The 20651-nt window shown below is 50.9% G+C and overlaps 1 protein-coding gene across 3 annotated transcripts in view; it reads right to left on the reverse strand.

Moving 5' to 3' along the window:
• TAMM41 (TAM41 mitochondrial translocator assembly and maintenance homolog) overlaps positions 1-20651 on the reverse strand; it is a 59300-nt gene that overhangs the window by 22036 nt on the left and 16613 nt on the right. For 2 of the 3 annotated variants that reach the window (XM_062200078.1, XM_062200076.1), the window contains one exon: positions 5295-5440. The exons of the other annotated variant lie outside the window; for it this stretch is intronic. In XM_062200078.1, the coding sequence (XP_062056062.1) occupies positions 5295-5440 (146 nt within the window). The remainder of the gene's footprint in view (positions 1-5294; positions 5441-20651) is intronic. 3 annotated transcript variants of the gene reach the window in all.

Consider the following 20651-nt stretch of genomic DNA (forward strand, 5'->3'; position numbering starts at 1 on the left):
TAGACCTCTAGGGTTCCGCAGCAAGATCGCGCCATCTGCAGTGAAGAACCATACAAAGCTGAAAATCAGCCCCAGGATACTGAGCTCTGGTAGAGACGGAGCTCCTGACCTCGCCGCATGAAATGATCACGCATGGGGCCGTGCTGTGTTCACCTACTGTCTGCAGCACCAGCATCCCACACGGCCACCGGTTTGAGTCCCAGCTGCTCTACTTCCAATCCAGCTCCCGGCTAACGCGCCTGGGAAAGCTGCAGAAGATGGCCCCACTGTTTGGGCCCCTGCACCCACGTGGGAGACCTGGATGAAGCTCCTGGCTCCTGGCTTTGGCCTGGCCCAGCCCTGGCTGTTGCGGCCATTTAGGGAGTGAATCAGCAGATGGGAGATCTCTCTTCTTTCTCTGTCTCTCCCGGAAATTCTTTCAAACAAATAAATAAATCTTAAAAAAAAAAAAAAAAAAAGAAATGATCTTGTATCAAGACTTGTCCGACATGGGCTGTGATGGGTCAGGTTCACCGAGTCACAAGTCAGGCAGGCTCCAGAGTAATCCCCTGTTAGATGGAAGAGGGTGCACTGGGCACGAGCAGGCTGGAGGGCACAGCGAGCTGCACAGGCAGGAAACTGGGAACCCTGTAACATTTAACCAGCATGTCTCTGCTGGCTGCTGCACATGGCTACGCTGAATGCTCCCTTGTGACTGGCTTTTGGAGGAAGATAAAGAATGAACTTGCTTCACGGTTGGTCTGGCTGCGAATGTAGGAGCTGGACTGCACGTGCACGCCAGTCTCACTGAGGGAAACCCTTCCAATGTGCTTGTTTCGGCTGCGGCATCTGGTCATTCCCTTCCCTTAGGTGGCTCCATCTAGGACCACACAGATGGGAGTGGATGATGGTTCAATGGTTGGCCCAGGGCCTGAAAGACTGGAAGATGGAGTGGGGGGCAGGAATTTAGGGGAAGAGGGTCAGAGCTAGACCTGTGGGAGTGGGGACTAAGTGTGAAGATCTTTGGGCTCTAAGTTAGTGCTGACCGGCAAGCATCCACTGCGGAAGAGGCCGCAACACCCAAAAGAATGACTCAGCCCCGCTGACTCAGAGCCTTTTATCCTGGCGCTGGCACAGTGGGCTCAGAGAAGCAGTAACCATGGTGGCGGGAACACAGGCTGCGCCTCCTGGAGGTCCACACAGCTGCTACTGTCCCTGCTGGAAGTCTCGCTTGACAGCAACAGCGGCCAACGCTGAGATCCCAACACACAAGACCACTCCTGAGAGCTGAGCCTGATCAGCTGAGAGCATCAGCCCCAAGTCAGCTACACTGGGTCCCTTCCATGTGGCCGGGGCATCCATTTATCTGGAATGGACGTGACTCACATTCTGAGTCTGGGTTTGCCGGGCCAGCCCACAAAAGACACAGCGCAGGACTTGGCAGAATGTGTGATCACCGACATGCTGTGCCATGAAGCATCATTTATGGGTCCCTCACCAGAGCACAGAAGGTGCAGCAACAGGCACAGGTGGGCTTCAGAGGGTCCACAGTGGGCTTCAGAGGGTCCACAGTAGGCTCCTCTGTCCCTGCCTGCAACAGCAGTGGGTCACCAAGAGGGTGATACTGCCCCTGCAACAAGCAACTCTCCGGCCTAAAACGTCAGTGTGCCACTGCTGCAAAACCCTGACAGAGTGGTCAAGGAACAGCTGACGCACCAGCCTGGCCACGTTACCCTGTGATAGTGAGTGCAGAATATTCTAGATTAATGACTGATTCATAGGAGTCAGTTCCTGACTGGTAGAAAACATGGGTCCAGGAATCAAAGGGTGGAAGGAGACAGGGCCCTGCGGACCACCGTTCCCAGGGGCCCACCTGCGCATCGGTGCTTCTCTAGGTCTTGGGGTCTTAGGTCCCAGAGCCCTGGGGAAGAAGGCTTCTCCCTTTGACTGTGCACCATGGCTGCTACCCAGCCATTTCAGGATCCCAGCCCAAAGTCCAGCAGTCAAGGAAATAAGTGGCACCTCACTAGCTGGAGCAAGAGACCCTGACCATCAGGCAGGGCGGCTGACACGCCTCTCTCAGGAAGAGGACCAGGGTGGCAGCCACTGTCTGAGACAGGCAGGGGGACCAAGGTTTCAGACCCTCCAGGACACAGGAACTGCACGTGAGCTCAAAGGGCGTCTGGAACAGGCAGAGGAGGAGAGAGAAGAGGAAGATCAGTTGTAGTCTGAAGATGAGCACAGCCAGAGGAGCTGCAGCTCACGCCCCTCGCTCACTCTAGTAAGCTTCCCTGGGAAAAACAAGCAATTAAAAACTAGATCGCGCAGGCTTTTGGAGGCGACAGGGTGGAGTCTGTCTAAGATTACCTACAGAGTGAAAGGACTCTGAGTCCTTTTCCTTTGTCCTGTTTCTAGAAAGCTGGCAGCCACGCCCGTGACTCTTCTCTGTCATCCAGCCAGGGAGGAAAGCTGTTTCTCGGTAGCAGGCATTTAGCCTAGCAGTTCAGACATCAGAGTGCCTGGGTTCAATTCCTGGCTCTGGTTCCTGACTCCAGCTTCCTGCTGGTGCAGATCCTGGGAGGCCGTGGTGATGGCTCAAGGAGCTGGTCCTTGCCACCTTTGTGTGAGTTTCTCGTTCCTGTCTCTGCCCTGGTCCAGCCCCAGCTGTTGCAGACATTTTGGGGAGTGAACCAGCAGATGGGAGCTGTCTCTCCGCTTCTCAAAAAATATATACAAATAAATAAAAGTGCCACATCCAAAGAACAGGGAATCTGAATGTTACTGGGCACTTTTATGCAACAATGGAAACCAGAAGAAACAATGCTATGACTTAAAAATTCTAAAGAAAACTGATTTCCATCCTAGAATTTGGTATCTAGCGAAACTGTCTGTCAAGACAAGGTAGAATCTTCAGCAGTACCTGTTCTCAAAAGTTTACCCCCTGCACAATCTAAGTTAGGAAGGTACTAAAGGACTCACTTCACCAAAATTAAAGTAGAAACCATGGAAGAGGAAGATGCGAGATCCAAAAACCAAAGACCAGCCGGGGAGAAATTCTCAGTGTGCAGAGCTGTGAAGTCCTAGGGGGCTAGAAGAGAACAGGGAACAGAGAGACCCTGCTGCCTCACATTCGTCAGAGTCCGAGGATGAATCAGAAAACGAAGCAGGTGAAAAAACTAAGACTCCAGGGGAAAAAGTGGGACAGGAAATGAAATCTCATTTATCTCGGCAATAAGGAAACAGCTGTTCTAGTAAAGGAAACACTAACTTCACCAAAAATTATGAGATAACTGTATGTGCAGCATGAAGGGGGCAGGTAGGAGGGAGAAAGTGAGAGGGAGAGGGAGGGAGCCAGCCAGAGCTGATGGGGGTCATGTAAGAACTAAAACAAAACAAAACAAAACAAAAACCCTGAATCTTCATAGAAGGATGGCAAAAATAAAGTATATATTATATACTTATTCTAATTTTATTTGAAGCGGGGGAGGGTACAGACATTGATCTTCTATCTGCTGGTCCACTCCCCAAATGCCCTCAGTGGTCAGGGCTGGGAAAGTTCACAGGAAGTGGAAACTGGAAGTTCTCCCAGGTCTCCCACATGGGTGACAGGCACTCAGCATTTGAGCTGTCACCTGCTGCCTCCCAGGAGCTTTGGCAGACAGCTGGATCAGGAGCAGAGGTGGAACTCAATCCCGGGGACACCAGTTTGGGACTGCAGGCATCCCAAGTGGCATCCTAACCTGCTGCCTGACAATACACACTCCAACAATTCCTTTTTTATAAAGTTCCATTTTGGGGGCTGGCGCTGTGCGATAGTGGGCTAAGCTGCCGCCTGCAGTACTGGCATCCCACGTGGATGCCTGTTCTAGTTCCAGCTGCTCCTCTTCCAATCCAGCTCTCTGCTAGGGCCTGGGAAAGCAGTAGAAGATGGCCCAAGTGCTTGGGCCTCTGCACCCACATGGGCGATCTGCAAGAAGCTCCTGGCTCTTGGCTTTGGATTGGCCTAGCTCCAGCTGTTGCAGCCATTCGGAAAGTGAACCAGTGGATGGAAGACCTCTGTCTCTGTGTCTCCCTCTCTCTGTCTGTAAATTTACCTCTCAAATAAATAAATTAAAAAAAAAAAACTTAAAAAAAAGTTCCCTTTTCAGTCCAAAATTCCACTTACCAATTCAATACAATGTTAGTTGCCCCTGCTATAAAATAAGTAAAAATTAGTGTTCTTTAGGGAGAAAAACAAAATTGTACTTAAGACTTATTTATTTATTTATTTAAAAGTAAGAGTTACAGAGAGAGGGAGAGAGATTTTCCATGAGCTGGTTCTCTCTACATATGGCTACAACTGCCAGGGTGGGGCCAGGCCAGAGCCAGGATCCAGGAGCTTCTCCCAGGTCTCCCATACGGGTGGCAGTGTCCCAAGCACTTGAGCCATCTTCTGCTGCGTTCCCAGGCCACTAGCAGGAAGCTGGATCAGAGGTGGAGTAGCTAGGACTTAAACCAGTGCCCATACGGCAGGCGTGCTGTTGTTGCAGGTGACGGCTTTATCTGCTACGCCACAATGCCGGTCCCTAAAAAATCTTAAGTCTGAACTGCTTTTCTCCGAGAGAAGATTCTTCTGGTTTCTATTTGCAAACACTTGGTACGACTACTTGTAAAACCTCATAGCAGGATTGGCATTTAGCCTAGCAGTTAAGATGCTCGAATTTCAAGTCAGAGTACCTGGGTTCAGTGCCCACCTCGAGCTCCCAATTCCAGCTTCCTACTAATGCAGATCTGGAGTGGCAGCACTGACCCTGGCTGGTCTGAGGCTCTGGAGAGTGAATCAGAGATGGAAACTTCCTTCTCCCGTCTGCCTGTCTCTCCAGTAAATAAAAATGTCTCACTCAGCCAAAGAGGACCAAACCTCTTCAAATGTGTGTATGTACAAAAACGCACCCAGAAAGCTCTGGAAAACACTCACCACGCTGTCACTACGGTCACCTTGGGGGAGGCCGAGGGAAAGGAGGAATCCGAGTGTGTTTTCACTCGTTTCCGCTGGTAGCTGAAGCACAGGGTAAGCATTTCAAATGGCAAAAACACCACACACAACGAGAACGAGTGCTTCTCCCAGCTCGCCTCTCCCCAGCTTCTCCAAAGACGGCCCCCTCACTGTTAGTTTCCGAGTTACCTTAGGGTAGCCCTCACACACTAAAGCAGACCTTCACGGACGGTGTTTAATTTTACACATACGAGTGCTAGCCACGCTGCTCTGCCCATCACTTCTCTGCCAACAGCTATTGCTCTAGGAACAGCCTCGGTTACCGCCCCACACAGGTTACCTCCAGTCTGCCTTGCTGGCTTTTATACACCACTTGGGGACTCTCCTGCAGAATGCTGCTGTACAGCTCCCGGAAGTGGGCTATGTTGGGCTTCACAATATTCAACACTTTTGACTTTTCCTCTCCAATCACCATCCGAAAGTCACCTAAACAGAAAAGCCAACACTCTGTTAAGAATTCACCCTCTGGGGGCCGGTGCAGCGGGCTAAGCCGCCAGCTGCGATGCCAGCATCCCATACTGCAGTGCTGCTTCAAATCCTGGCTGCTCGGCTGTGACCCAGCTTCCTGGTAAGGAGCCTGAGACGCAGCAGGTGACTGCTCAGAGACCTGGATGAAGTTCCAGGCTCCTGGCTTTGACCCGGCCCAGCCCTGGCTGCTGCAGTCATTTGTGGGAGTGAACCAGAGGATGGAAGATCTCTTTTCCTATAAACCAATCCTAGAAAGCAAAAACAAAAAAGCAACTCCCACTCTGTTTCATGAGCTACAGCCTGAAATTGTCGCTGAACAGATTCAACCTGGCAGGAGCCCTCATGAGAAGACTTGCTTTTCCTCCTTAAATCCCTGAACACGCGGCTCAGGCATACGGAACCTCGTTTAGGTAGGAGACCAGGCAGCAAGGTCCTGGATGCCAGTCAAGACACAGAGACCTCAGTCCACAAGGCAGTCACTAGCGAGAAGCATATTTCACTTTTGTTTTCCCAGCTAGAAGCTTCCACACTTAGAAACGTCCATCTTCTCAACACGAGCCTGCCTGTGGTCGATCCCGGAGACCGGAGTCGCACGCCATCATTCTAGACGTGTCCTTGCCATTGCTTCCTCAACCTCGACCTGTTGGCTGTGTTTCCATGCAGGATTTTGAGGCGCCTGATGCATACAATGAACCTTATGACATCTGGTTAAGGGCGGGAGCAGTGAGCGTTAAAAGCCCTCATGAGCTGCAGGTGACACATGAGACGAAATTGAAAGCAGATTTAACTTTAGAAACTGTCAAGTGGTGACAAATGAAGAACGCTGCAGTTGCCTGTGCAATGGATGAACTGAGCTGCAAAATCAAAACTTGTGAAGGAACAACAAGCAGACTTCATGGGCTGCCTATGCGGCTGACAATCACCAGTCAGACATGGAAGGAGGGGAGGCATCCCCTGGGACACCCGAGTGCATGGCTGCTGCAGTAAGGTGAGTTCAGAAGAGGCAGGACAACCTCCCTGATAACCTGTGGAGAGAGCACTGTGCCTGAAACCTCTGCTGGACAGGCAACAAGCCGCCCGGGGAGCGGGGCGTGGCAGGTGCAGGCAGGCAGACACCCCGGCTGCGGAGGGGAGCCCTGCATGGTGACATAACCTGTCACCTGAACCAGGTTCCTTTCAAGGGTGAACAGAGCGCCATAAATAATTACTCCAGGAAAACAGGTGTAAACGGGGAAAGCGAGGACCTAGCATTGCCCTGGCTGCTGTCTTTCCTCTGGAGTGGGAAGGGATCGTTGAGGTCACGACCCGCACAATGTATTTTCTTAGACCCAACTGTTGACTTGTACTGGAAAAACAACAACAACAACAACGATACAGAGATGCCTAACAGGATACACTTCAGTCAGGGGTAAAATATGCTGGGTCTTCTAACTCACACTGTGATTTTGTGGAACACAGCTGGGGGCTGCGAGTTTCAGGGAAACGGGCTTCAAACCGCCTCTGGAACCTGGCCTGGGTGTGGGTGAGGTCTCAGCGTGCAGGAGGGTAAGCACAGGTGAGCCGCCGACACAACAGGCGCTCGCCGGTGGGCGAATGTGCTTTGTCACCATTATTTTAAAGGCAAGGGGAATTACATGGCTGAAACCTACATCACTGCTAACAAGGGTGTGGAAAACTGGCCCTTTCACGCAATGCTGCCAGTATCACAAACTGATAAGACCCTGCTGGACAGCAGTGAGCCGAGAAACCCCTGAACAAAGCAACCAGGAGCAGACATTCAGAGGAAACGTGAGACGGAGAGGTGGTGCTGACTTAGTAGCTGCCAGGCACCGTTCCAAGTGCTCTGTTGTCCCGCCTCATTTAATCCTCACGGCTACCCTCTCAGGTACATAGTGTTCTATCCCCGTGTAGCACAGAAGGCAACAAAGACACAGAGATTCAGTTACCTGCCTACAATTTCCCAGGAAGGGAATACATTACATAGAAAAAGCTGTTCACTGAAACACCACTTAGAATACTGACATCATGGAAGCAACCCAGATGCCCAACAATAGGGGAATGGATAAGCTATGTCGGGACACCCACACCTATCAGGGGACAGCACGCTACCATCAGACCTCACAGTACGCACAGCAGGGTGGAGAACAATCAGGCAGTGCTGAGCAATAAGAAACAAGGATACAAGAGCACAGCGAAACACAACCTGGAAAAAAAAAAAAAACAGAAAAAGACTCTATAAAAATGGCTATTTTTGGTTTAGTAAAATGCACATTTACTACAGGTTTTCTGTGGGCGTGCTTCACGTGAGCACGCTTCCTAAGTCCTGGCAGAGCCCCATAAAGCAGGACTGTTGTTACCCCAGTTCTACAGCTGAGGAGACTCACGTGCGGCGCTTCCCACCGTCAGAGTGATGGCACTTTGGAGGGCTAGTGTACTTTACTTTGTGAGTCTCCTCCATTTGCTCCTCTTTTAGAACTGACATATTTTAAAATAAAATCGTAGTGGGGTGGGTGTTTGGCTCAGTGGTTAAGACACCACTTGGGAGGCCTGCATCTCATACTGCAGGCTGCTTCCTGTTTATTTATCCCTTTATTGCTATTTTAAGGTTTATTTATTTGAAAGGCAAAGTGACAGAAAGAGAAGGAAAGGCAGAAGGAGAGAGGGACAGAGATCAATCTTCTATCCATGAATTCACTCTCCAAATGGCTGCAACAGCCAGGGCTAGGCCAGGCCAAAGCGAAGAGCCAGGACCTTCATCTGGGTCTCCCATGTGGATGCAGGGGCCCACGCACTTGGGCCATCCTCCGTGGTTTTCTCAGGTGCATTAGCAGGGAACTGGATGGGAAGTGAAGCAGCCAGGACTCAAACTGGAGCTCATATGGGATGCTGGTGCTCCAGGTGGCGGCTTAACCCACTGTCCCACCACACCAGCCCTCAGCTTCCTGTTAATACACGCACCGGGAGGCAGCAGGTGATGGCTCAAGTACTTGGGTCTCTGTCATCTACATGGGAAACTGAGACTGAGTTATGTGCTCCTGGCTTCAGCCTAGCCCAGTCTGGCTGCTGTGGGCTTTTTAGGAGTAAACCAGTAGATGAAGTTCTCTATCTCTTTGCATTTCCAAAAAAAAAAAAAAAGAAAGAAAGAAAGAAAAGAAAAGAAAAAGAAAAAGAAAATACTTCCTAAAAACTACAAATGGCAGAGCTGGTGATGTGGTGTAGTGGGTTAAGACACCACTTGCAATGCCGGTATCCCATATGGGTGCAGGTTCCAGTCCCAGCTGCTCCACTTCCAATCCGGCTCTCTGCTAATGTGCCTGGGAAAGCAGCAGAGGACGGCCCAAGTGCTTGTTCCCCGGCACCCACATGGGAGACCCAGATGAAGTTCCTGGCTGTGGCCTGGCCTAGCTCCAGCTGTTAAGGCCACTTGGGGAGCGAATCAGTGGATGGAAGATCTATGTCTGTCTCTCCCTGCCCCCACTCTGTAACTCTGCCTTTCAAATAAATAAAATAAATCTTTAAACAAACATTTTCAAATTTCTAAAATGGTAAATTATAAGTTGGCTGGGTTAACTCCTGGTCGTGTCAGCCCTTACACCTTCACTCAGGGACTATGAATGGATCCTATCAATCTCTGAAGGGATGAAACACCTTTTGATGGGGCCGATCCTGAAGTGAAAGACCACTTTGCATCACCTTAGGTCTGCACATTTGTGCTATTCCTTCTCTCTCGGAGAATTCTGCAAAAAGAACGTTCTATCTTAGCAACTTTCTGAGAGCAGGGAAAGCAAACACATCCGGAGACCCCTAAAAGAACAAATGCATGCTGTGACCCCAGGCCCTGGAGGACACTCGGGCCTCCCTGAGAACGAGGGCTGGGGCGAATCCCGCTCTGTATCCCAGCTCCCTGGGCACCGCTGAGCTCACGGAGGCACGGAAACAATTGGCTGCTGAATTGGGTTTCTCCAGCTGCCACGCGGAGGAAGGCGCCTGGCCACGGGGAGGGTGAGCGTCCAGGCTGATTGCCTGTTTCTTCAGGACCGGAGGAATAAAACCGTGTGCACAGCACGAATCGGCATCTGTTCCCAAGAGTCGATTTTTCCTGCCTTCAGAGACATGTTTGCCATAAAACACAGGGACTGGAAAAGATTGACTGCTGACTTTGATTTATGCCTCTACTGATGGTTTTAGCCCTTGACTGTTCTACTCTGAGAACTGCCAGTGAAATACGATGGACGGGCACACAAAAGGAGAATTTCTCTTTGACTCTGAAAGGAGACCAACTCGGAGGCTGGATCCAGGCATGCCTCCAGCAGTCAGGGACCCGACCATGAAGGTGGGGACGCAGGGGCTCCCCCAGCACAGAGGCCTGGCTCTCAGGTCTGGTAACGTCCCAGGGTGAGCTGAGTAAAGCTACCTCATCTTCCCGAGTTCGTCTCCATTCTCTGGAAAATGGGGCCTTCGGACTGAAGTGAGCTAAGCTTTGTAAGCAGCAAAGCAGTTCTGACTGATGCTGACACGTACACAGAGGAGACGGGGCAGGAATCCCCAAGCCTCGGATGAGAATAAACTCTCCCCTCAGCACTGCTTTCTTTTCAGTTCAATGACTGTCTGGGTAGTGACTGAGTCCTGGGAGCTGCGCTAGACACCAGAGATACAGAGACAAGGCCCGCCCAGGCAGAGAGCGACATGGATAAAGCGGTTCTGTACAGGCTCCTGTGGGGTCACGGGTAAGGAGAGCAGCCCAAACAAGATGCTGACATGGTAAGCACTTTATAACTTTCACAATAGCCTTTCTTGAGGTCTAATTCACCCATTTAAAGTGTACGATTCCATGATTTTTGTTTTTGTCTTTATGTACAGAACTGTGCAGCGATGATTCCGATCTGCACTGCGCGCCCTCGGGTGAGCCAGTACCCGTGAGCATTCCCTCTGCCTCTCGCGACCTTCTGCCCCTGCAGATGTTCCTCGTCTGGACACTTTATATGCACAGTATCGTACAGTACGGGGTCTTCTATGGCCTTAGCAAAACATGTCCGAGGCTCACCGTGGTGCACACAGCACACAGCACTTGCTGTTGATGGCCGAGTAACACTCCATGGTGTAGATGGCCCAGGTTTATTTACCTGTTCCCCAGGCGATGCACCTGTGCATTGTGGCCACCTCCTGACGATTTACTATAAATAACGCTGCCGTGAACAGACACGTGTGAGTTTTTGGGTGGACGTGTTTTCAATTCTCTGGGATCTGTAACTAAGAACAGAAGTGCTGGCCACATGATAACTCAGTTTCCTATTTGGAGAAACTGCCCAACTGGTTTTCCAAATACCTGGACCATTTTATGTTCTCACCACCAGTGAATGAAGATTCCAGTTTTTCCACATTCTCCTGAATGCTTATTACACCCACTGAAGAGGGCAGAACGAGGAGTCTATGGTTCTGATTGGCTCCAAAAGATGTTGAGCATCTTTTTTTTTTTTTTTACAATTAATTAATTTATCTGAAAGGCTGTGTTAGAGATAGAATAGAGAGAGAGAGAGAGAGAGAGAGAGAGAGATCGATCTTCCATCTACTGGCTTACTGCCCAAATGGCCACAAGAGCCAGGGCTAAGCCAGGCCAAAGCCAGAAGCCAGGAGCTTCATCCGGGTCTCCCACGTGGGTGCAGGGGCCCAAGCATTTGAGCCATCTTCGGCTATCTTTCAGATGCATCAGTGGGAGCTGGACAGGAAGTGGAGCAGCCAGGATTGAACCAGCACCCATACGGGATGCTGGCGCTGCAGGTAGTGGCTTAACCTGCTATGCCACAGTGCCCGCTCATGTTGAACGTTTTTCATGGTTTATTGTCCACCCACATTCCTTCTTTGAAGAAATGTCTCTTCAAATCCTTCATATGTTTTCAACTTGGGTTATCTGCATTTTTGCTGTATTCTAAGAATTCTTTTTTTTTTTTTTTTTTTTTTTTTTTTGACAGGCAGAGTGGACAGTGAGAGGGAGAGACAGAGAGAAAGGTCTTCCTTTTTCTGTTGGTTCGCCCCCCAGTGGCTGCTGCGGCTGGCGCGCTGCAGCCGGAGCGCTGTGGCCGGCGTACCGCGCTGATCCGATGGCAGGAGCCAGGTGCTTCTGGTCTCCCATGGGATGCAGGGCCCAAGCATTTGGGCCATCCTCCACTGCACTCCCAGGCCATAGCAGAGAGCTGGCCTGGAAGAGGGGCAACCGGGACAGAATCCGGCACCCCAACCAGGACTAGAATCTGGTGTGCCGGCGCCACAAGGCGGAGGATTAGCCTATTGAGCCACGGCGCCGGCCACTTTTTTTTTTTTTTAATTTGACAGATAGAGTTAGACAATAAGAGAGAGAGAGAGAGACAGAGAGAAAGGTATTCCTTCTGTTGGTTCACCCCCTAAATAGCCACTATGGCCAGAGCCATGCCAATCCGAAGCCAGGAGCCAGGTGCTTCTTTCTGGTCTCCCATGTGGGTGCAGGGCCCAAGCACTTGGGCCATCCTCCATTGCCTTCTTGGGCCACAGCAGAGAGCTGGACTGGAAGAGGAGCAACCAGGACTAGAACCTGGTGCCCATATGGGATGCCAGTGCTGCAGGCGGAGGATTAACCAAGTGAGCCATGGTGCCGGCTGATGGTATACTTTCTTTAAAAAAAAGATTTTATTTATTATTTATTTGAGAGGTAGAATTATAGACAGTGAGAGGGAAAGACAGAGAGAAAGGTCTTCCAGCTGCTGGTTCACTGCCCAAATGGCTGCAACAGCCAGAGCTAGGCTGATCCGAAGCCAGGAGCCAGTAGCATCTTCCAGGTCTCAGATGCAGGGGCCCAAGTATTTAGGCTATCCTCTACTGCTTTCCCAGGCGATTAGCAGGGAGCTGGATTGGCAAAGGACCAGCCGGGACTAGAACCAGCGCCCATATGGGATGCCAGCATTACAAGCAGAGAATTAACCTGTTATACTTTGTAGCACAAAAGTTTTAAATTTTTTTAAAAGATTTTATTTTATTCACTTGAGAGGTAGAGTTACAGACAGTGAGAGGGAGAGACAGAGAGAAAGGTCTTCCCTCCGTTGGTTCACTCCTCAAATGGCCACAATGGCCGGAGCTGTGCCGATCCGAAGCCAGGAGCCAGGTGCTTCTTCCTGGTCTCCCATGTGGGTGCAGGGGCCCAAAGACTTGGGCCATCCTTCACTGCTTTCCCAGGTCACAGCAGAGAGCTGGATTGGAAGAGGAGCAGCCAGGACTAGAACCGGTGCCCATACAGGATGCTGGTGCCGCAGCCAGAAGATTAACCTACAGCACCACGGCACCGGCCCCAAGTTTTACATTTTTATACAGTCCCTTTTATCTATTCTTTTTTTGTTGCTTTTGCTTTTGGTGTTTATCTGTGAAACTAGTTTTTTTACATTTATTTATTTGAAAGGCAAAGTTATAGATAGAGAGGGAGAGAGCTCTCCCACTTACTCGTTCACTCCCCAGATGGCAGCAACAGTCAGGAGTGGGATAAACCAAAGCCAAGAGCTTTATTTGGGTCTCCCACATGGATGAAAAGGGCCCGAGCACTTGGGCCATCCTCTGCTACTTTTCCCAGGCCATTCACAAGGAGCAAGATTAGAAGTGGAGCAGCCAGGATCAAACTGGCACTCACATGAGATGCTGGCACTGCAGGTGCTGGGACCTATGAAACCATTCTCTAACCCAAAGGCAGTCTTTAAAGAGTCTTACAGCTGTAGCTCTTACATTTAAGTCTTACATCTGTGATCCATTCCGAGTTAGTTCTGCATACGCTGTGAGTTGGGGTCCAACTTAATTCTTTTGCAAGTGGACAAAATAATAACTATTTTAATAAAAATGACTGGGGTGGCATATCTAGGAGGCAACACAATGTGCCCTTCAAAATGCACTCTCAGAAGTGTCTCCACAGCTGCAGAAGACACTCAGGTGCACTAACTCACATCTGGACGAGCATGGGGTTAAACAACTGGTGGCACAAACCCCGCCGGAACTGCGGAAAGCGTGTGGGCAATGGAGCTAAAAGGTAAGTTTGTTTCGCTAAGATACACACACACAGTTCTTTCGTAATACACATTTTTCATGCAATATTGGAAGCTCCTCCTTGTTTTTCCTCTCTTACACTGCATAGAGCACACAGTGGACGACTGCCGAGGGGCACAGGGTGGAATCGGGGGCACTGCAGTGGTTCCCGAAGGAACGGACTTGGCAGCCAGGTATCCACTCCCCCTGCATGTGCTGGGCACCGGGTGAGTGTGGGAGCAGAACAAGACAAAAACTCCCCCTTCCTGGTTCAAGTGGTCGAATAAAGACCAGAGACAGAGCCATGAACAAACCACAGCCACGCTAGGCTGGACTGCAGACGGCGATGGGGAGCACCCGCGTGTGAAGACGACAGGGGGTGGTGCCAGCACCACAGGCCCTCAGAGACAGGGAAAGGCTGAGATCAAGGGCTCTGGGACTGCAGCATCACAGACTACGCGACACCCAGGCCACGGTGGCTTCTCTGGACTTCAGGACTCTCAAAAGCAAACAGGCAAGCCAAGAACAGCAGGTACTGTTAACCCTTAATGGCCCTCAGGAGCGTTATGTTCTCAGAGACGGGCAAGTGACTGCTGAGCACACGGAGTCCCGGCCCGGGCTCCAGCTAGGGGTGGACTGGCCAAGTAGAGCAAGAGGCTTCCAGATCACGGACACTGGCAGCCCTGACCCGCAGCTCAGCCCCGATTCGGCCCCCGGGGGCACAGCCACTGCAGCAGCTCTGCACACCGCTCGCTCTGGGGAACAAGCTTCTGTGCTGGTTTCTACTTGAACCCAGACGTGGGGATGTTTACTCACACTTTAAAAGTGCTGGTACCCCCTGCGTGTTTGTTTTTTCCCTCCAAGAATCACTGGACTGACAACTTCCTCCCTGCTTTGTCTTATTCCTAGAAGTAGCTGAGTCTGTGCTGGGACAGCTTGGCCTGAATGCAGCCCATCCCCTCTCATTCCACACTGCTCCAGGGTGTTTCTCACTCTATAAAGACCTTAAAGGGCTAGGCGAACTGGAGATGTCAAGTTTAAGTCCACCTGATCCAGGGACTCTGCTCATTTTGTTTTAAATATTTATTTATTCATTTGAAAGGCAGAGTTACAGAGAGGCAGAGGCAGAGAGAGAGAGAGAGAGACAGAGAAAGAGAGAGAGAGAGAGGTCCTCCATTGGCCAGTTCACTCCCAAGACTGCAACAGCCAGAGCAGCCCCGATCCAAAGCCAGGAGCCAGGAATTTCTTCCAGGTCTCCCACACGGGTGTAGGGCCCAAGGACTTGGACCATCTTCCACTGCTTTCCCAGGCCACAGCAGAGAGCTGGATGGGAACTGCAGCTGGGACTCCAACTAGCATCCATATAGGATGCTGGCACTGCAGGCGGCTCTACCTGCTATGCCACAGTGCTGGCCCCGGACTTTGCTAATTTTGACAGGCATGATTTGTCCACGTTTTATTAAGTATTGTTTTTAAAAAAGATTTATTTATTTTTATTTATTTAAAAGGCAGAGTTACAGGGAAGGAGAGACAGAGAAAGAAATCTTCCATCCATTAGCTCACTTCCTAAATGGCTGCAATGGCTGGGGCTGGGCCAGACCAAAGCCAGGAACTTCAACAGGGTCTCCCACATGGGCACAGGAGCCCAAGCTTTTGGACAACCCTCTGCTGCTTTCTCAGGTGCATTAGCAGGGAGCTGGAGTAGGAGTGAACAGCCAGGACTGGGCCAGGCCAAAGCTGAGAGGCAGGAACTCCATTTGGGTCTCCCATGGGGTGGCAGGGATCCAAGCACTTGGGCCATCCTCCCCTGCTTTCCTAGGTCCTTCAGCAGGGAGCTGGATGGGAAGCAGCGCAGCTAGGACTGGAGCCGGCGCTCCGCCATGGAATGCTGGTGTCACAGCCCCTTGTTTTGTGATTCTTACAGCTGAAAACACAGTTTGAAGAACATATCCAAGAAAGCTCGTGCCCCTTTGCCCTCTTCCCCTAACAAAATAATCTGTACAAAGTGATTCACAGTGGGGTCATCCAAACAGTGACAAATGCAGCCAACCTAAGTGTCCATCAACCACTGAAGGATCAAGCAGAAAATCCCTCAGGGGTCTCAACCTGAGGAAATCCTATGAAACCAACAACAATAACATTAAAAATAAAAAAACCAGCAATCATTTTCTGAACACTATCAGTTTTCTTATCTGTGAAATGGAGAATACAGCACCCAAATCAAAAAGTTATTGTGAGGCTTGAACTGGTTATCACATAAAAAGTACTGAGAGGGGGCCAGCACCGTGGCGTGGTGGGTAAAGCCACTGCTTGCAGGGCCAGCATTCCATACGGGTGCCGGTTCTAGCCCCGGCAGCTCCACTTCCAATCCAGCTCTCTGCTATGGCCTGGGAAAGCAGCTGCGTGGGAGACCTGGAAGAAGCTCCTGGCTCCTGGCTTCGGATCAGCCCAGCTCTGGCTGTTGCAGCCAATTGGGGAGTGAACCAGTGGGTGGAAGCCCTCTCTCTCTCTTCCCCTCTCTCTGCCTCTCAATAACTCTGATTTTCAAGTAAAATAAATACATCAAAAAAAAAAAAAAAAAAAGTACTGGGAATAGCTGCAGACACCCAGGAAGCCATGGGCTTCACCCCGTCCAGTGCTCCTTTACCAAACAAGCCGCGTTTCTCCACGCCCCCTAGCCTTTTCCCACGTGTTGTTTCTTGAAGTCTGCCACTGACTCACCATGACCACTCACGGTTATTAACGGGAGTTCTTTAGAACAGATTCTATCTTCAGTTCTTGAGGGTATGGGCTGCTGACTCATCTGATCAATGTTAAATCAGGATCGTTACCTAAATTAGTCATTTTAATAGCTGGTACTTAAACAAGAAAGTTCAAGGTGACGCTTAAAAAATTCATCTGGTGCTTCTTTCCAGTTTATTTAAATGCTGACTTCTAAGAGTGACTGAGGGATTAGAGAGCTTTCTCCTCCCCAACTCTGCAGGCTCTCACCCTCCACCTACTCCTTTCTCACCCTTCATTGACCATAACGCTGCCGTGAACACAGGCCCCAGGGCAGTCAAAATGACCCTGTGAAACTATATAAAGTGCAAGGGGTTATTAGCACTATGGGAACACCCCGAGACCTGGCCTCTCCAGCAACGGCAGAAGCCGGCCTGGGGAACACACAGCAACTTCCTTTTCCCAGCATGTTCCCACCCCTTTTCCTCTCCAGAAGAAATGCCCAGCTTCCCTGGTTAGGGACCACAGAGGCTCTCTTCAGTGGACAGGGACAGAAAATGTCAACGACAAAGACTGGCAGGTGACTGCAACTGTGGAAAACTCTGAGGGCTGGGGAAACGTGAGCGGCTTACTGGAAGGATAGAATCTGATCGAGTCAAAGATATGGGTTTCTCAGAAGCCTAGAAAAGCAGGAAGAAAACCTGCCTTTCAACACATGGCCTGGGGCAGGACTCGGATGAGAGAAGGAAGAGAGTCTCAGACAGTGTGAGATGGGGATCCACCTGCGGGGCCCAGGCCCTCCCATCCTCCATTCTTTACTTCTTGCAAAACCAGCTAAAGACGGGCAGCACGTTCTGCACCAACGCGCCAAGAGGTGAGAGCAATGGTGTCACTCTACTCGACATGGCTTCAGTGTTCACCCCTTACAGAAAACGCTCAGGGTCCACCCAACACCAGACCACCCCCCAAGGCTTCCTCAGATTCATCTCTGTCCAGGGGAGTGCGGAGGCAGACACCCTCCCCGGTGCTCATAGGCCCACCCGTTCCAATACGTGGCAACGCCACCTTGCCCTGCGCCCTCTTTGGAGAGCCAGGGGAAGCTGGGAAGGCTACTGCATTGCCTTCCTCTCCAGTGCTGCAATGACAGCTGGAGCCGCGCTGCACACGTTTTGGGGAGACTGCAGAACCAGCTTTCTTCGGTCCTTTACGGCACTGAGTTTCCATGAAACCTTATCTGTCCTGGGGTTCAGACAATCGGTTAACTGCTTTTGTAATGTTTTGAGCACCGGGTTCTTTGACTCATACTTAGAAATTGGGAAAGAGGCCGGCGCCGCGGCTCACTAGGCTAATCCTCCGCCTTGCGGCGCCAGCACACCGGGTTCTAGTCCCGGTCGGGGCACCGATCCTGTCCCGGTTGCCCCTCTTCCAGGCCAGCTCTCTGCTGTGGCCAGGGAGTGCAGTGGAGGATGGCCCAAGTGCTTGGGCCCTGCACCCCATGGGAGACCAGGAGAAGCACCTGGCTCCTGCCATCGGATCTGCGCGGTGCGCCGGCCGCAGCGCGCCTACCGCGGCGGCCATTGGAGGGTGAACCAACGGCAAAAGGAAGACCTTTCTCTCTGTCTCTCTCTCTCACTGTCCACTCTGCCTGTCAAAAAAAAAGTAAAAAAAAAAAGAAATTGGGAAAGAGGTTATATACTTAAGACAAAGGTTTTCAAACTTTATAAAAACAAGCAGACTTTTTTTTTTTTGGTAAAGGAAATCTTACAGGGAACCTCACTATGGCAAAGACATAAATGTGACTTCTCTGGTTAGAGCGAGGGTTGGGCACACAGGCTCCATCCTCTCGGCCACTGCCTCTCCCGTAAGGAGCCTCTAACATCTCTGGTTGAAAGGCAGAGGTCGTGAACATTTAGACAAATAAACAAATGAGCTAATGAATGGGGATGAAGGGAAAGCTGTTTCTCAATATAGAAGAAGTGGAGCTGGACAATCACTGTGGAGCCATCGTGGTGAGGACTGGTTAGAGCAGGAATCAATAATACATGCCAATACGAATACATGCCTGATATGAAACAGGATGTAGGGGGCCGGTGTTTTGGTGTGGTGGGTAAAGCCACTGTCTGTGATGCGGGCATCTCACATGGTCACTGCCTTGTGTCCTGCCTGCTCCACTTCCAATCCAGCTCACTGCTAATGGCCTGGGAAAACAGTGGAAGATGACCCAGGTGTCTGGCTCCTGCCATCCACATGGGAGACCTGGAAGAAGCTCCTGGCTTCTGCCTGGCCCAACCCTGACCATTGTGGCCATCTGGAAAGTGAACCACCAGATGGAAGACCAATCTCTCTCTCTCTCTCTCTCTCTCTCTCTAACTCTTTCAAATAAATAAATAAATCTTAAAAAAAAAAAAAAAGAAAAGAAACAGGGCATCTGGAAGATCTTTGTGCAGTTTACACATACGGGAAAAGAAAACATGGCTTTTCAGGGGCAAGCATCACCGATCTGTAGACTTCAAACATGTGAGGAGGTGCCCTGGATTAAAAGACGGCGTGGATGGCAGGCGCTGTGGCCCAACAGGCTAATCCTCCACCTTGCGGCGCCGGCACACTGGGTTCTAGTCCCGGTCGGGGCACCGGATTCTGTCCCGGTTGCCCCTCTTCCAGGCCAGCTCTCTGCTGTGGCCCGGGAGTGCAGTGGAGGATGGCCCAAGTCCTTGGGTCCTGCACCCTCATGGGAGACCAGGATAAGCACCTGGCTCCTGCCATCGGATCAGCGCGGTGCGCCGGCTGCGGCGGCCATTGGAGGGTGAACCAACGGCAAAAGGAAGACCTTTCTCTCTGTCTCTCTCACTGTCCACTCTTCCTGTCAAAAAAAAAAAAAAAAAAAAAAGACGGTGTGGAAATATGGCGGAGTGGTTAAGGTGCCCATGTCCCACATTAGAATGCCTGGGTTCGATTCCTGGCTCTGGCTCCCCAAGCCAGTGTCCTGCTTGCTAATGCAGATCCTGAAGGCAGCAGCGATGGCTTGAGACAGGGTTCCTGGGGGCCAGCATTGTGGTATACAGGGCACGGCTGCTGCCTGCGGTGCAGGCACCCCATGTGAGCACCAGTTTGAGTCCTGGGTTGCTCTGCTTCTGATCCAGCTCCCTGCTGATGGCCTGGGAAAGCAGTGGAAGACAGCCCAAAACTTAGGGCCCCTGCACTCCCACATGGGGGAGGTTTAGAAAGCGCTTGGCTTCGGATGGGCCCAGCTCTGGCCATTGCAGCCATTTGGGGAGCGAGAAAGCTGATGAAAAACCTCCATCCCAACTCTGCCTTTTGTTGTTGCTATTGTTGTTGTTTTGACAGGCAGAGTGGTCAGTGAGAGAGAGAGACAGAGAGAAAGGTCTTCCTTTGCCGTTGGTTCACCCCCCAATGGCTGATGCGGCTGGCATGCTGCGGCTGGCACACCGCGCTGATCCGAAGCCAGGAGCCAGGTGCTTCTCCTGGTCTCCCATGGGGTGCAGGGCCCAAGCACTTGGGTCATTCTAGACTGCACTCCCGGGCCACAGCAGAGAGCTGGTCTGGAAGAGGGGCAACCGGGACAGAATCCGGCGCCCCAACCGGGACTAGAACCTGGTGTACTGGCGCCGCAGGCAGAGGATTAGCCTAGTGAGCCACAGCGCCAGCCCCAACTCTGCCTTTTAAAAAAAAATTTAAAAAAATAAGAGACTGGGTAGCTGATTCCTGGCTCTGGCCCCAGCTGTTGAAGGCATGTGGAAAGTAAACCAGCAGACAGGAGCTCTCTATCTGTCTTTATGCCTCTCAAACGAATAGAAAATAAAATCAGAAAATAAACAACAGACATAGCAACTAAACATAATATATGATCCCTGACTGTGTCAGGTACTTGAGGGGAAACAATGCCGCAACGGACATTACTGGGATGGCTGACGTTTGGACTACGGATCGTCAGTTCCATACCCACACTGGGTCAGGGTCCATTTCCCGGAACTCGGTAACTGCACTGCGATTCTGTTACACAACGTTCTTCTCGGGAGACACAGCTGAAGAAGATGGCTTGCTTACAGGGCGCATGACACATGTGACCTACTCTCAAACTTATCAGAAACAAACAAAAAAATTCAGTGTGCTCACAGGGACAGAGAGCAGCAGTTCTCAAGTTAGGATCCTGGAGGAGTACCGGTATCACCCCGGAATTCATAAAAATACAGACCTTTGGGCCTCTCCCTAACCTACTCAGCCAGTTGTCTGGACGCAGGGCCTAGCAGGCTAAGTTTCATCCAAACCTCCAGGTCACTCAGATGCAGGTGGTGGAGTGAAAATTCTCAACATAAAGGGAGTAAGAAAACAACCAAGGTAAAATGTTACAACTGGTCCATCTGGCGAATTTTCTATATGATTCTTCTCTAGGTTT

Source organism: Lepus europaeus, chromosome 9, assembly GCF_033115175.1.
Source record: "Lepus europaeus isolate LE1 chromosome 9, mLepTim1.pri, whole genome shotgun sequence".
Classification (NCBI taxonomy): Eukaryota; Metazoa; Chordata; class Mammalia; order Lagomorpha; family Leporidae; genus Lepus; species Lepus europaeus.